At 37.4% G+C, this 14,090-nt stretch overlaps 1 protein-coding gene across 2 annotated transcripts in view; it reads left to right on the top strand.

Moving 5' to 3' along the window:
* Positions 1–13,267, top strand: part of ATAD2B (ATPase family AAA domain containing 2B) — a 75,879-nt gene extending 62,612 nt beyond the window's left edge. For both annotated transcript variants that reach the window (XM_082481064.1, XM_082481063.1), the window contains exons 25-28: positions 7,961–8,656; positions 10,289–10,416; positions 11,559–11,687; positions 13,050–13,267. In XM_082481064.1, the coding sequence (XP_082337190.1) occupies positions 7,961–8,656; positions 10,289–10,416; positions 11,559–11,687; positions 13,050–13,091 (995 nt within the window). In that variant the 3' untranslated portion in view covers positions 13,092–13,267. The remainder of the gene's footprint in view (positions 1–7,960; positions 8,657–10,288; positions 10,417–11,558; positions 11,688–13,049) is intronic.
* The last annotated feature ends 823 nt before the right edge of the window (positions 13,268–14,090 follow it).

Below are 14,090 nucleotides of genomic sequence, written 5' to 3'. Positions count from 1 at the left end.
AAGGGATGGTGATGCACGTTCCTGAGTTAGGTTTAATCTTCAACTTCCCTTGTTGAAGGTACACCTGTGTACTGTGATGGTGTATGACAGTATAGATGAGTTTTTAAAGTATTGCATCGCTAGAAGTTGCTGAAAATCCATTTGAGATTGTTCTGCCACAGATAATTTAAAAACATTTCCATATTGACAGTGTATTTTGAGGAAAGGTCCAAGTATTCTGGTGGGAACTTAGATCGGGACGTAGGTCAAAAGCCTGATATAAGTAGTTGTATGATCATAGAACACAAAATTGCTGTGGTTGGAAGGACCCTCTGGAGATCATCTAGTCTAACGCCTCTGCTCAGAGCTGGTTGCTCAAGGCTGCGTCCAGTTGTGTTTTAAATATCTCCAAAAATGGAGGCTCCGCAAAATGCCTGGGAAACCTCTTCTAGTGCTTGGCCACTCTCACAATAATTTCTTTTTTCTTAGTTTTGAATTGAATGTCTTGTATTTCAATCTGTGCCCATTGCCTCTTGTCACTGGGCAGCGGTGAGAAGGGACTCGTTTTGCCTTTGTATGTACGTGTGTGGAAAAGGAAACTACTGGCAACGTGCAATTTGGTGTGTCTGGTAAATTAATCATTGCTAAGTAGTTTAGATACACGTTAGAACATAAAACATTAGCATCTCTTTAATTATTGGGATGCTGTATAGTAACACTTAGTCCTGCTGCTCTATTTTGCCAGTAGATGGAGTATGTTGCATATTATTTTACTGTCTTGCAGTTGCTTCCTTTAGTGTTACATATAAATAAACTATATGGGGAAGATTTGGTATTACATTCTTACCTTTTTTTTGCAGTATTTAACAATAATACATTGTAGTGATAGACTGCAGATTTTATGTTTTTTTCATAAAGAAGATGTCTTTTATGCCATATGATAAATATGATAGCTGTGAAAATGGCATTTGGAGCAAATAACAAAATTAAAATATTTTGTGTTATGTGAACTATTAAAAATATAAATTTTATAAAAAAAGTCATTTTATGAAATATGAAGTAAACACACTGCTAACTTTTCCCAATAATTGAAGTGGTTAGTGGTCTCTATAGAAAGAACTGTAGGGAGATTAAACAAGGATATGAAAAAACTGCTGCAGAAAATCTAGTTCCAAAATAAATAATGTTTTGTGCACCTTTTTGTAGTTGGGCTTTTTGTTTGATTGTTTTTTTTTTTTTTCTTTTTTTGCTAAATGGTGATCTTTGCTATCATATGGAGCTATGTGTTTCTGCTTTATAATGGAAAGGAGGTTTTGTTTTGGCAGGAATATTTCTAAAAAATATTTTTAGAAAGAAAAGATCTTTTCTTTATAATCTTTCTCAGAAACCATTTTATTCTCTGTCTTTGTCTGATTTTCATCTGTTTAGTCTCTTTTCTTTGGCCTCTCTGCTACAGTGGTGTCCATGATCGCTGTACTTCAGGCATTTGTATGGCTGCATAATGCCTTATCAAAGGACATAGCAGACCAGATGCCATGTTTTCTATTATTTTAACTCTTTTCTGCCTTTTGGACTAGTTCTGCATTTGGATGCAGAATTTGGATGCTGGCATATTAACAGTCATCCAGATGCTAACCATAAAATCTGAGTAGTTGCTGATGTTTTGTCACAAATCCTACACTTGCAACTGTTTTATTTTCTCCTCCTCCTCTCCAGAAAAGGGATTTGACTTGGATTAATTCTCACGTGAGAGAGAGACAAGTACTGTAACTTGACAAACACCATTAAAAATTATTCTCTGGAATTTGAGGACATCGGAGCTGAGACCAGTGTCTCTCTTTATTTCTTTACCATTTTGTTCCGGGTACTGTAGGAGTTAGCATTCTGGATGAGAGTAGTTTGATCTCCTGTATCTGGCGCTGGCTTCACCCAGATGCTTTAAAAGGAAGTTAGAAACATTTGTGAAATAAAAATTGTTTTTTTTCATGCCTGATTTTGAAGGAAGTACCATCTTAGCTGATTCTGAGTTGGTTCACCGTTCTTTTAAAACTCATACGCTTTCTAATTCTTCTAATTTAAAATGCCATTTAGTGAATTTGTGGGTGTTCGAATAAATCCTAACTGCCTTTTTTTTGGGATCCCATCAAACTTTTGTACTTGCTGATATCTAGTGGTAAAGAAATTTTCTTTCATCGCTATTAAATATCTGCCTCTTTAATTAATCAAATGTCTTGTTTTCTCTGACAGAGGACAAAGAGGATCCTACAATTTACCTGATCAGTGACTTTTTTATATTCTCTTGTTATTCATCTCCTTTCTGACTGAGTAATGCAAGATTGTTCAGCCTGTCTTTAGAAGGTTTTCCTGAAAGCATTATCACCGCCTTTCTTATAAATATGGTAAAAAGAGAGACTTTTTAGAAAAAGGTGTTTTTAATGAGTTCTAAAATATTTTTTTTTTCCTCAAAGTGGTATGCACAAGTGATGTAATAAAAAACAGCTTTCAGCCCTTTCAGATACATCTTACTCCTTCCTTCCTTTTGAAAACTGGCAACATTTGCTTTAAATTGTTAAAGGCTTGGTGTAAAGTTTCTGTCTGCAGAAGTTGTTATTTTCTCATGATTATTCCTCATTTCTTAACTTCAGTTTTCTTTGTTCTTTTTTAATTTTGCCTCCTTGACACAGAAACCACCCAGCAGCCATGAGCCTTTCAGATATGTGATATAAATGAATGCTGTAAACTCTATTGAATGTAATTTTAATTAGAGTGGGAGCCTCTTCTCTGCTTGTGAAGTTGCAGGAGAACCTTGCGTTTGTTCATGGCGCTCTTGCAGCAGGGAAGGTGTCACTCAGGAGTCCTTAAGAGCCAGACGAATGTACCAAAAATGTAAATAGCTGTAATAGTTGCTATTGTACAAAGCTACTCAGCAGAGCGAAAGTGAGCAGATCTATAGAGGTGGAAAGTCTAAAACTGATCTCCACAGGTGATGCTAATCTCATTGTCTCTTCTCTTTTGACTTCATTTTTCTCTTTAATTTTCTTACATGACTGTCTTGTCATGTACTTTAACATAATTACTCTGGTTTCATGTAAATTATATTTTTAGCTTAGTTTCCCAAGAAAATAATACCTGTGCTCTCTGTCCATCTCTGCTCCCTAATAACTTCTGAATCATTTAGCCAGGTTCAGACAGATTTGACAGGAGTTGAGGGCTGAAAGATTAGAATCCTGCAGGTTTTGTGAAAATTGGTAGCTGGATAAATCATAAATCTACACATCTACTGAAGAAGAAAAGGCTGTAGATTGAAAATGGTAGTTACCTGTTCTGCCTGGCCTTGTTAGCTGACCAGTTAAAAAAAACCCCATTGTATTGGCCAGGCATGGCACGCACACCACAGATGTGTCCTGTTCAGCTGGGATGGGGGAGGAACAGAAGATGCTGGGAGAGTTTTGTGACAGACGCTAGGAAGAACCCTTCTCTGGTCATGCTCCAGCACCTCAATGTCTTTCTTGTAGGAGGGGCCCAAAACTGAACACAGCACTTGAGGTGGGGCCTCACCAGTGCCGAGTACAGGGGGACAGTCACTGGCCTAGGCCTGCTGGCCACACTATTATGTTAGGTTGTTGCATGCAATTTTTTAAATGTATTTTTCAGGTCTGTGCCTTGAGTGCCTTCCATCTAGGTGACGAAAATGACATGTCTCTGAGGGGTTAGTGCCACAGTCACTTCAGGCTGGTCAAACTGCAGGTTACTACTAAAGGTGCTGTCTTGCTTTTTCACTGGTTGCTTGTTTCCACCATCTCCCCTGTGCCAGCACCATCATTCGTAAGTTGGAAAGCTCAGCTGGGGAACTGAAGATGTTGAAAACTAACCCAGAAAAAAAAAAAAAATACAACATTTCAGATGGATTTACTTCCCTTATCTGTTTTACTGCAGGAACAGTAGTGCCGGCACAAATGAGGTAGTGGAAATGCTATAGCTGGCTTTGGAGGGAGAAACGGCTTTGTCTGTTAGTGGAAGCTGGCACCTCATTTTGCTTTTTAAGCCATTGTGGAACTGTGCTCTGTTCTTTCTTGCTGCTTATCTCTGACTGCAGTTTGGGACTTTGTGACTAAAAACCCCAGAGACTTTCAAGTGGACTATTCAGTGCCCCTTGGTAAGGAATGTGGAGCTACTGGAAGCAGCTAAATTACTGTGGCAGATATCTAGATATCCTGGATGCTGCATAAGAGGGTGTAAATTGCTGGTAGTAAGTGCTTTCTCAAGGCTTTGAGTTACTTTACACACAAGACATCAGAAAGAAGTTTAGGGTTTTGATCATGGAAGAAAAAGTTGAAACACGTGCATTGCTTCAAGTGGTTCTTGATGATACTGCAGACACAAAATCGAGATCCATGGTGATCTTACTTGCCATGAGAATCTCCATTGGATTTTAATCCCCAGGAATTCTTTGTGAAAGAAAGGTAACAACAGAGAATCTACTGTTTGATGGATGTGAGTTTTATCATTTAATGACAAGAGGATTCACATTCTCTGATGGCCTTTTTTAGCAGTGCAGAGGCATATAAGGGTCGTCTTTTCTGCAGCATAAAGTGAACTTGTTAGCCTCCACTAATACTGTGCTGCACTCAATATACTCTAGTAGTCAAACTACAGAAATTTCAAGAGAAACATACCTGCTTTGACTGCTGCATCTTCTCATTAGAGTTCTTTCACATTAAGGCAAGCAGACTTGCTTGTTAATGACTGACAGTCTTTGAATCTTCTAATTATATCTGCTTCCTTTTCCAACTGTTAACTTTATTTCGGTATAGTCTGCAGGTCTGTTGCTGTGCTGCTGGGTGTGTGGGACAGCAGCAGTGTATACCTCAACTTTGAAGCTTCTGTACCATTCACTGATGTTTTTGAGATCTGTTTTCTTGAGAACATACTAAACAGAAAGGTGACAGGTACCTCTAGATCTTGCAGAAATACTTTAGGAATGTGGGGAGGATTTAGATTTTTTTGTTTTTATTGTTTTGGCTTTTTTGACCATCACTGTTCTTTAATACCCAAGAACTGTACCCTGCTCTGGATGGGGTTGGTGTGCACTGCTAGGTAAGGGTGCTTATTCCACCAGAAGATGTCATTACTTGGTGTATCAGACTTGAGAATCTTAAGGCAGAACCTGCCAATGGGTGAGAATTTCTGAAAGTCCACTACAGGTTTCTTTTTACTGAGCTAGTGCCGAGAGGGCTGGTCCTTCTGAAGTAAGTAAAGAATTTCGGTTTTAATCGTGGGAGGTCACCCTCTGGGGGAAATGCTGTCTGCCTTAAGTTTAGGGATCTTTTAGTAGACTCTTAAAGTGTCTCAACATAGGAATATAAGAATTGAGAAACCCCACTTATGGCTTAACGAAATGTAGGGTAAATTTTTATCGAGTCATTAATTACATTATATTACATTGCACTTTTAAAAAATGCTGTCTGCGTATACTGTGGTGCTAAGGAAGAAAAAGAGTGGGGAATGGTTGTTTTTGATACCAATTTCATGTGAACACAAGTGAAATCTTCTGCGTGACTCAAGGTCAAACAGGTATTTATTGTCATTAAGAATTCTGAATAACGATTTACAAAAAAGCAAACCAGAAGGAAGCTAGACCTGAAGTGAGGATCCCCTTGGCAAATCTATAGAGGTTATGTGAAGATTATAGAGAGAGAAGAGTTCAGCAATTGAGAAGGCAAGTGAATGTATTCACGTGTGAATAATTGGTATTATAATAGTTTGAGTTATAGAAACTCAGTTCTATAAAGCAGGATTCCTCTGACAATAGTATTTCTACTGCCTCTGGCACAAATGCTGCCAAAAGTCTGGGTATCAATGGGTAGATTTCAGATGAGTAGTTTTAAAAAGAATAATTGAAAAGGTGTTAATGCGTTAACTTGCAATTGTATATACTCCATTAATTTTTTTTAACAACATTAACTCAGAAGTTTTTCTTCTGTAAATGGCTATCCCATTCTGTTACTTACTGAAAACTTTAATGTGTCATGAATCATACCGACTATAAAATAAAAGGTGTGGGATTCTTGCTAGTATACTGTCTTATAAGATATCAACATTAAGGTAGAGGAGAGCTGGGTCCAGGTTAAGCTTATTTTTTAACACCGAACCATTAACCCATTAGTTCCTGCCCATTAGTCCTTTAGTTTCACATCAGTTTTACCCTGTGGTAGCTCCTTCTTCCTTTTTGAATCATATTCAACTGTCTTGGAGGATTCAGAGATAAATTTTACTTTTTCCTGCCTCACATGACAGCTTCTCAGGTCTGCGTTGCTCTCGCAGTAGTGCCTTTTTTCTTTCCAGTAAATATAAAGAGAATCAATCTAGATGGTGCCAACTTCTACATTTGGTCATGTGGTTCCTTGCTCCGTTAAACAGTCCTCCTACTCGTACCACTCCCTTAGCTTTACTGGGGGAAGTGGGCAGGGCAGAAAGACAGACTGCTAGTGTTTTTTGGTTTTAAATGTTGCGTTCCTTGCTCAGCTTTTCACTTTTCCTAGAGGCTTGGCTGTCTGTATAAAAGAATGTTATGGATGTTATGGATGCTAAGGATCTGTGAGGACTAGAAGTCTACTTTTGGTATGGTCAAGAAGGTGAAAACTGGTGAATGGGCACAAAGATACATTAGGTAGGGGACTAAGAATCTCACTGAGGTCATGAAAACGATGCAGGCAGTTTTGTGTTAAATAAATTCAAATGAGACATTTAGTTGGGTTTATGGAAGTCAGAGGAGTCAGAGCGTCAGTTGCTGGGCTGGAAGGGGTTGAAAGCAGGAGGGCTTTTATCTGACAGGAGAAAAAAGTTGATTCTTAGAAGTATATGGACAAAAAGAATCAGGATATTTGAAGCATTGATCGCTTGTTGTTTACAGGTCTGTGTAGCTCGGGTGGTGATGGTGTTGCCTTAAAACAAGAAGTGAGAGTCTGGGATGGGTAAACTGAATTCTATTGACTAAATGTGTGTGAAAACAGGAAGTACCTAGATTATTGCTTTTGTCAGCACAAATACTGTTAAATATTAGGAGGACATGTTCTGCAGTATCTGGTGATGAAATGCTGTTCTTCATTCTTAAGTCTTAGTGGCTGGTTGGAGGTATCAGTGTTTTTTTAATATTGTGACATAACATCAATTTTATAATAACAGCAGTGTTTCATCCAAAGCTCTGCTTTGTTTGCATACTTTGATGAGGTAGCTGAAAAAATTCCTTCATTTACTGGTTTTGATTCAGTGAAAACCTCAGCACTCCTGGGAGGACATCTGGAGCACATTTTGTGGTTGTTTTGTCCTAATTAAAAACGGCAATAAAACCCAACATGCACAACGTATGTTCGAACACTACTGCATGAGAGTTTAGCTGGACTTTCTGACTGTCATTTAGGCAGACTTGAAATTTAAGGAAGTGCAGGATTGATTTAATTTTACTTTAATGTGATTTCTCCCATACTTAGGAACTTTAGGAATGTACCTGCATGTTTAGGAAAATTATGGGTTCTCATCCCAGGTAGAGCTTGCAGCGATTTCAGATCACTGAGGTTCTAAAAAGGGAAAATGAGAATAACTGTCTTTAGAGTCTGCATTACCCAAATGAGAATGGCTCTCTGAGTTCTACATCATTGCTCAGCTCTTTTCTTTTAATGTTTTACCTACAAATGGATTTATATAAAATACATTAAGTAGGAAAGGCTAGCAAGTCTTCCTTGTTTTCATAGTGTGGAGCAGGAATTGTGTACACGACTGAATGTTCACTGCTTATACTTCTAAAAGTCCTTTGTATCTGTTATTTGCTCACATTGAAATCAACAGACAGCTTGCTTTTTTCCTTGAAATGTGAACACATTTGATTGCCCCCCCCACTACAACATATTCTAATATCCTAGTCTCTTTACTGAGGGAAACCTGTGCATCTAAAAGTTTCTTTTTTTTTTTTCTTATAATTCAGTTCGAATAAGGAGAAAATCAAGACGGCGCTCGCAGTGGGGCAAAGGCATTATTAAGAAGAGGAAAGTCAATAATTTAAAGAAAGATGAAGATGATGCAAAGTTTGCTGATGATGAAAATCATGGAGAGGACAGTAAATTGCTGGAAAACGGAGAGCTAGAGATCAGCACTGACTGCATTGAGGAGAATGGAGAGGAAACAGGAGATCTCTCTATGACAAATGATGAATCCTCTTGTGATATTATGGATATAGATGCAGAGCAGAGGCTTAACAATGGGACATCCGGAAAGGAAAACAATTTTGCATCCACAGAAGAAGAGAGCTCAAATGAGTCTCTGTTAATAACTGACAGTGTCACTCTGAGTGCTGAAAAGGAATTAAGGAAGGACTCTACATCAAAAGGGGACTGTGTGAATGGAGAGACATCTGTACACAGCTCGGAGGGTATACCTGTTCCAGCATGTCACAATGGTAAAATGGAATCAGTTGATGCTGTTTCACCCTGTGACAACAGGGATGGGTCTAGTAACAAGCAAAAATCTTCACCTGAAGATCAGCCAAAGGAGAAATCAGAAGCTTCCAGTGAAAATCAAGGAGCTGATCTAGTGAAAGCTGAGTTACCACATTGCAGCAATAATGAAAAAACACTACAGAGCACAGACACTGAAACTAAAGATGCTGAAGCAGATAAAGAAGGTATGGCTTGCTTTCAGTGTTTCTGCCCTCATCTTAGTGTCCAAGTCAATATGTGTCTGTTTTTAATTGTAATACCTTATGTTACCATTATTATTATATGATGTTTTATGAACTGCTGTCTGTTTATTTGAAATTTTTAGTACACTTGCAACATTTAATTCTGCATAGATAAATTATAAGTCCACCCTTGACTTGCTGTAATGGTATATTAGGCAAGTAAGTGTATCTCCATACGTACAATATTCTGTTTACTTTTGTAGGCTTTATGGGAAATATTGTAAATACTGAGGTAACATTTAAACAATAATTAAAGTTTTAAAAAATATTATTAGTGCAGGTAGAACTGATGTATATAACTGATTTATCTGATGTATATTTTGATCTATATGCTATCTTTTGTCTTATTTGTTAGAGATTTATAAGAATATCATTGAGATTGGATGAAAGACCACAGAAATCCAGAATGTATTCCTTTAAAAACATTTGCTCATCGCAGAAGTTAAAGCAGTTTAACTCATAGCAAAAGCCAGATAAACTGTTGTTTATCAAATGGAGAAGATATCTGGCTTTGGAGTTACAGTCAACACAGTAACAGTGAAGCAAAAAGATAAGAGAAGGAGAAGGGAAAACCTGGTGGTGCATAAAAGAAGGGGCCATGTCCTTTGAAGACAAGAGACATAGTTTCCTCAGGGAAGAGAAATAAAAGCCTTATGCATGATTGCCTTTTTAATTAGCGTTTCAGAATTATCTCAAAGAATGAAATTTTTACTTCAAAAGTTAGCGCTGAGATTTACAAAGTAAATGAGCTTTAATGAGAGATCTGAATTATGAGAATATCACTGTATACATGTTGGCTGTGTTTGTACATACATATTTTCTCTAAGGGTATGGAGAATAGTAGAAGAAAGGTCCTAAGAATATCAGAAGAAGAGTATGATGTACGTTAAGAATCTTTACATGTCTAAATTTCATAGTTGAATTTTATATACATTAAGGGTGGTTATAACAGGGGGTCCTCAGAAAAAAAGTCATTTTAAATAGTTGAGGAGGAGAAGAACAGTGAATGTGAGTGTAGGGAGAGAATCATGAGAGAGAAAAATATTTTGTTCTCCACAACGGGATTGGACAGCAGCTTTAATACAGAGGTGGAAGAAAACAGAAATGTGTCACAAGCGCATGTAGTTTTAGGAGCAGAACAGATGCTAGCATTACCGTGGTGATGAAGACATGAGATGCTTTGGAAAGAAAAATGAGGATTTGATTCACTTAGGCAGAAAGATTTTGAGCATTAGCTTAATATCTGAACTTCACTTAGAAGCTGTATAATTTGATGCTGCTAAGTAGAAATACAATGGAAAAACTTTTTCAGTGACATTCATTTTTCTGTTGGGACTTTGGAGTTCAGTTTTAAATATGACCAGTTTCATGTGTGTTTTCTGAACTGTGGTTTTGTGCACCTGTAAACATTCAGAGTTCTGCAGAGCTGATGAATGATGTGCACTGCTACAATCATGCTTGCTTGGTTCAAAAATACCCAACAAACCAAACAGGCAAAATCAAACTAAAGTGAAAGAAACCAAGCTGTTCACTTTGAGAGACTGACAGTGCTGATAATTGTTTTTTAAATTACAGGTATATTCAAAAGCAAAAAAACACGAAAAGTCACTATGGAACAGTCAAAGCCCACAAGTTTGGAGCAGGTCCCAGAGGAACCATTGGATCCCTTGCCCTCTGTAGTTGTTGACCATGACAGACTAAAGGTAATGTAACTGAGAAATGAGTCAAACTGTTAATGAAACTGTCTGTGAAAAATGCTTCCCGCCTCTGTTATGAATTAACGTTTCCTTTATTTTTGACTGCAAACAAATATTATGGCAGCAGTAACTTTTGAAGATGATTTGTCGATCAGTGGTTTTTGGATGAAAAGTTAATAAAACTGCTGAATCCTTACTGTCCCATCATTACTAACTTTACAAATCCAGTAATGGCACAGCAGTCCACTATTTTAATTGCAGTTTTTGCAGGTATTCTTATGTGTTAATTGGACCTGCCAGTTACTGAGGAACCGTTGGGTGCCTAGTAATTAGGAGCTACCATCATCTTTTCCCTTCCCATGTACATATACTTGGTGGAAAGAACTGTTAATGGATTGGAAAACAAATTGGAATTTGTGCTGATGTTTTGGCGTCATAGACTGAACCCCTGCTAGTTAATTTTCTTTCAGTTTTGTCTCTTTTAAAGCAAAGTTACAATAAAATTTGCTGTCTTCCATTGTAGAAACTAGTTTCACCTACTATGAAATTTAGATCCCACTTGCTGTGGAGTACAGATGATAATCTCTTTTGAATCTATAGAAGGGGAAAAAAATGCTAAAATTTACTATCTGCTGCTGTGTAAAATATACACTTTCACCTTTTGTTTATGAGCAATTTTACATGCGTTGTCCACCTCTTTTATTGTACCATTTTTCAACATTTGTGGAATTCCAAATGTGTTTCCATTTGGTACTTACGATTTCATGCCAATGCAAGTTCTTCACAACGTCTGCTTTAGTTATCAAGGCAGTTTTTATGGTTAGCTTCGTCATAATTATTGACCAAGATGAAATAGGATGAAGTATCATTCAAACAGAGCAAACATTACCCCAGCTATACTGAATATAAAATCTAAGATGAGGAAAAAAGTGTGGGTATAAGCAGAGAAGTGCTTAGAGACATTGAGTCCTTTTGGATCTACATGGAAACAGCGACCTTACTGATAACCAGGTGTGGTCTATTTTATTTGTATGTGTCCCTCCAAAATAGGGCTTCAGAAGGAGATTGTATTTCTGATTTCTCCTGAAAAAAAATCAAAAAAGTTATTATAAAAACCCTCTTAATTTTACCTTTTGTTGTTCCAACAGAAATTGCTTGATTTGGTGGTTAAGAAAAGTGATAACCTGACTGTTGACCAACTTGAGAGATTGTATTCACTCCTCAGTCAGTGCATCTACAGACATCGTAGAGACTATGACAAATCACAACTTATAGAGGTGATGTTGTACAGTTTCTTTTATTCTTTATCTGAATGTTGTGAGGCTTTTTTCAAGAACTAAGTTAATATATCAATTCATTGTTATACTAGATGGCAAAAGCTTCAAATAGACTTTTAGGGAAGGCATCTATAAACAAAAAAGTTTAGTGTAGCAATGACTTAAAAAACAGAGGCAGTTTCTAATAACACTTTCCTCAGAAAAGGATTAAGAATTTAACCTAAAAGAATGGAGGGAAGAGAGGAGAGAATACAGCAGCATGGAGAAGCACATGGTAGCAGAGTGAAAATGGTGTAGAAGCAGTTTCCACATTTGTGGTGTGAACAACAGTGGATGTAGTGGCTGCTTTATAGGCAGACGGAGACAACATTGCTGCAGTTTCCCCTACTTGCATTTGTGTAACTAGGCCAAAAAAAAAAATTATCTACCTCCGCTTCATGCGGTTTGTTGATTGTGACTTTCATAGAAGACCTTAAAAGATTGCAAACTTTCTCTGGATCGGTAAGTATCGGGTCAGTCCATTGGGAAGGTCCAACGCAGCGTGGTGTAAGCCAGTTGTCTGCTTTGCTGTCATCCTTTGCCTCTTAAAGTGTGTGCGGTCAAAGGCCTCCTGTGTGCATCAACAGTAAGTTGGTCGTTTCACCATTGGCTGATCACAACTGGACATGCATTCCCTCCAATGTCATTGCTGTACCTGTGGAGGGGTTTGGATCAGCTTGCTCATTCAGCGATAACCAGCGCTGCTGAAAAAAGGACAATTGCTAGTTTCCAGCTGGATAACTGCACACTAAATATTTTTCTCCATGAATATTTTACAACAAAACCTGGAAAGGCTTTAACATGGGATATTGTAGAGTTCCTGCAAAATACTTTGCAAACCACTTTCATGCTATTCTGCCATTGTCACCTAAAAATATGTTGAAAGTCTGTGCCAAACGTTAGGTAATTTAAAAAGACATTTATCCAGCAGGAGTATGTAGAAAATGATCTTTACTTTGATTTTCCAAACTGTGCAGATAAGTTTACAGCTGGGTCACCAATAGCATAAGTGGTGCAGTAAGACTTGAATTTATGCAATGTGCCATTGCGATGCTTTCTTAATAGATATTGAGTACTTTGATTATATAAGTGACCCTAATACACTTGGATTTTCTCATGGACTGTCATAGTGGAGCACTTTTCTGCATTAATACTTTAATTAGTCTCCTCTTTTACCATATTCTGCTAGCAGATAGCAGCTAATAAACAGAAATGTTTATTTTCCTATTAATTTATTTGTGCAGATTTTAAAAAATACACAATTTTGTGAGGTAACTTTATTTCTGTCTCTGTATATTTATGTATAATTGATGTCTCTTGCAGGAGATGGAAAGAACAGTTCATGTGTTTGAAACATTCCTGTGAACTCGTCAAGATGGGTGGGTTTATCCTCTCAAACTGCTCACGGGAGAGCAGTCCTCTGAGCCATTCAGTTTCCATTTGCACCAAGTATGTGCAGAGCCTTGGTCTTAAGTGCTCTCTCTTTTTCTTTCTGTTGAATTTGGTGCTATTGTCTCAGGTACCTGAAACCAACCAGCCTACAAGAACCAAACGGAACTTCATATAGTTGTATCTGATATAAATAAAGAATACAATGCCACAGCTTGGAGATTTTTGGTGCTACAGAAACTGTTCTCATTTCTGCTCTTGTTCACTCTACATGCATTATCTTTGGGGAAACTTCAGGCAAAGCGGAGACCAACACATACAAGAGAACTGGAAAGAGCAGATCTAAGTTGAATATTTTTAAACAGGCAAACTTTTTTTAATTTTTTTTTTCCAATTTTTCTCTTCTCTGGGGTGACGGACAAAAAAAATATCTGTTCTAAAGAAGGCAATGATGCATTGTGGTAGGAATCTTGAGTAACTGGATGTACAGTAATTTGAAGATGAGGCTCTCTAGAACTGCCTTTAATGTGCCTTTTAGTCAATTGAGAAAGATAAGGCTAATAATTTGGTTTGGCAATGTTAGAAAGCTGTCTTCAGAATGAAGATCTCCAAAAGGATGATTTGTATTCTCTTCATTGGATGGCAACTAGTATTATGGTTCTATAATGCCTGTCTTACTCTACAGAACTAAACTAAGACACACTGAAAAAGCCACATACTTTACCAAAATGGTGAAATTACTTTTTCATTGGTATATATTTGTTTTAGAAAAAAGTTACACAGTGAAACTCTTCTGTGTTGCTAAAAATGAAGCATTTTCCCACCATGTCCTTGTTTCCCATTCTGAGTTCTTTAAGAAAACCAAGTTTAATACTGGCAGGTTTCTTTCTGAAGTTCCGTGTTTGTAATATAGCTTGGACTGTGCAGTGCAGGTAAGAAGACACTATAGTCGGTCAAAGTCCTGGAGCCCAAGCT

This window comes from Vanellus vanellus (assembly GCF_965231255.1).
Source record: "Vanellus vanellus genome assembly, chromosome: 3".
Classification (NCBI taxonomy): Eukaryota; Metazoa; Chordata; class Aves; order Charadriiformes; family Charadriidae; genus Vanellus; species Vanellus vanellus.
Note: the sequence above shows the minus strand (reverse complement) of the source record. Positions and strands in the feature narration are given on the sequence as shown.